The sequence below is a fragment of the Lepidothrix coronata genome, unplaced genomic scaffold, assembly GCF_001604755.1.
Source record: "Lepidothrix coronata isolate B3197 unplaced genomic scaffold, Lepidothrix_coronata-1.0 Scaffold45, whole genome shotgun sequence".
Lineage (NCBI taxonomy): Eukaryota > Metazoa > Chordata > Aves > Passeriformes > Pipridae > Lepidothrix > Lepidothrix coronata.
Genome location: NW_016690225.1, coordinates 4,210,640 through 4,213,208, shown reverse-complemented (window position 1 = coordinate 4,213,208; position 2,569 = coordinate 4,210,640). Strand labels below are relative to the sequence as shown.

At 44.1% G+C, this 2,569-nt stretch overlaps 1 protein-coding gene across 1 annotated transcript in view; it reads left to right on the top strand.

Annotated features, from left to right (window-relative positions):
• Nucleotides 1-1,954, top strand: part of LOC108497145 (glutathione S-transferase-like) — a 21,135-nt gene extending 19,181 nt beyond the window's left edge. Inside the window, exons 6-7 of the mRNA XM_017814530.1 lie at nt 1,130-1,261; nt 1,573-1,954. Coding sequence (XP_017670019.1) covers nt 1,130-1,261; nt 1,573-1,692 — 252 coding nt within the window. The 3' untranslated portion in view covers nt 1,693-1,954. The remainder of the gene's footprint in view (nt 1-1,129; nt 1,262-1,572) is intronic.
• Nucleotides 1,955-2,569: the final 615 nt, after the last annotated feature.

The window sequence follows — 2,569 nt, the reverse complement described above, 5'->3', positions numbered from 1 at the left end:
ATGTCATGCATCTGGAACCAGTCCTTATCATCAAAAAGGGAAAACACCCAGCGTTTTTCTGCAGCAAAGCATGTATGAAACAGAGTTGTTGCCCAAGCGATTTCCCTCCCTCCTGACTTAGGCTTTCAGAGAGCACTTGCAGCTGCTGAGCATTGTCAGAAACTCAAGCCAGAAACTTGGGTCGTGGTTGCCATCTCTGTGCCATGCAATCTACAGGCATTGCCGGGCAGTTCCAGGATCCTGAGCACAGACCCCCTTGGGCCACACAGAACCAGAGCCCCCAGCACACCAACCGCCTGGCAACCTGCTCGTGGGGCTGCAGCCCCGGCCTCTCCCTAGTCATGACATCCCGGTGACTCCACTGCCACCTCAGGGGCCTCCAAGCCTGTCCCCTGCCTCCTCCTGCCCCGGCCATGTCCCTGAGGTGCAGCCACCTCAGAGCCAGCCCAGTGGAAATGTTGTCCAGAAAAAGCTGGATTTGTTACCTGGTATGCAACTGGCCGATAATTACACACATGAGAGAGACATGGATTATTTATTTCAGAGCTCTGCAAGCCTGGGTGCTCGCTGGTATTCCACAAAGCAAGTACACCCACTATCAAAACTTTGTACTCTTTATACATTTTTGCAAACAAAGGCATTAATGTTCCTTCGCTACAGGTGACATGGTTCTCTTATTACTTATTATTCTATCTTCTACTGGTTAATGATTCCCTCACTTCTCTTGCTAATTAGTCCAGATGTCCAGTCTTTCTCTTCTTTTGGGTCAGTGGGTTTCTTGGCTCAGCGGACCCTNTGAAGTGCAGATGCCCCTCTACCATACAATCTATGTAAAAGCATTACAGCTCCTTCTGTATCTCATGAAGCTTAGCATTCAATGCAGAGGCATCAACTACTTAAGCTACAGAAGGGAAGACAAGAGGAGTACAGCTGAGCTGACAGAAAGAAACACAGAAAAGAAGGGACTGATTAATCATGCCTAGGAAGATCAGACCATTTGATTGTACTACAGGTGTTTGTACTGCATTTCCTTCTTTCAAGGACAACTCTGTGCAGTGTATGACCTTGCTTTGAAGATATCACAATAAGTAACAGAGAGAAAAGAAATCATCTGGTTCTGTGTTTTTAGGTTTTGAAAGACCATGGACAAGACTTTCTTGTTGGCAACCGGTTAAGCAGGGCAGATGTGCAGCTACTTGACATCATTTTAATGGCAGAAGAGTTCAAGCCTGATATCCTTGCCAAATTTCCTCTCTTGCAGGTAAATGAATGGACAATGCATTGGAAAGGACCACTGATTTGAACTGGCTGAGAAACAGGGGAGAGTGGGAGGGTGAGGAGAGAAGTAACATAGAAAATAACCAAATATGCTAAGTACTTTTAGCTGGCCTCAAATACTGATGGTTATTGCCAGCTTCTGTCTTTGCAGCCAGAAAAGCATAATAGAGGGAACCATGTAGTTTCTTCTGCAGCATCAATGCATAATGTTACTTTTAGAGCATGGATAGCATCGAAATGTCTGACAGTTACAATGCTTCTTAAGCACAGTGCTGTTTTGGTTTTGTTTTGTAGAGTTTTAAAGCAAGAATAAGCAATATCCCTGCAATAAAGAAATTCCTGCAGCCTGGCAGCCAGAGGAAACCACCAACACCAGAGGAAGATATACCCAAAGTGCTGGCAATTTTCTACTGAGCAGCCTAAAGCCACAGAAACTCTCATTTCAATGTGTTTGCTGATAGTGGCAAAGGGAAATGAATGAAAACAGTGAAAAGGTTGTTGATCTCTCTTTCCTTAGCTACAGCACTGGTTTGAGCCTACTGTTAACACTTCCTAGGGAAATCTCTACAAGCATACCAGAAAATGGAATAGTTTACTGATTGGGCGTATATTGGACAACACATGGTATCTTAAATGACTAAAGAGAATACCTGAAATAAAGTCTTACTATTGACACAAACCCAGGATGCTAATTGACTTTTTGATGCTACTTATATAGCTAAGGGCTCTTTGGTTCTGGCATTCCTAAGAATTGCTGGAAAGTGACGAGAGTTTAGCCCAAACAGTAGGTGATGTACCTGTTCTGGGAAATGCCAGGAAAAGCATGCAGGTTCCGGTTAGATGGGGATGATTGCTTTGATTCAGCTTTCCTCCGAGCTTAACTTGTACTTAAGCTGTTCACTATAATCACATAAATCAAGTTCTGCTACTGAGAGGTTAGCAAGACAGTAGAACACATAACTGTGTGTCTTGGTCTCAGGAAAGCTGTCCCTGCCCATGGCAGGAGGGTCAAAACTAGATGTTCTTTAAAGTGCCTTCCAACCTAAACTATACTATGATTCCACGATATTGTTTAAACACCAAATAAACCCAGGATGTAAAGGAAAGAGCAAGTGCCCTAGGAACAAGTAATGCTCTAGTGCTGGGCACTTTTAAGCTGGGCAAATTCAGGGCACTACAGCTCCTGCTAACACCAACAGTTTCTTCACAAGCAATGTCATGCATCTGGAACCAGTCCTTATCATCAAAAAGGGAAAACACCCAGCGTTTTTCTGCAGCAAAGCATGTATGA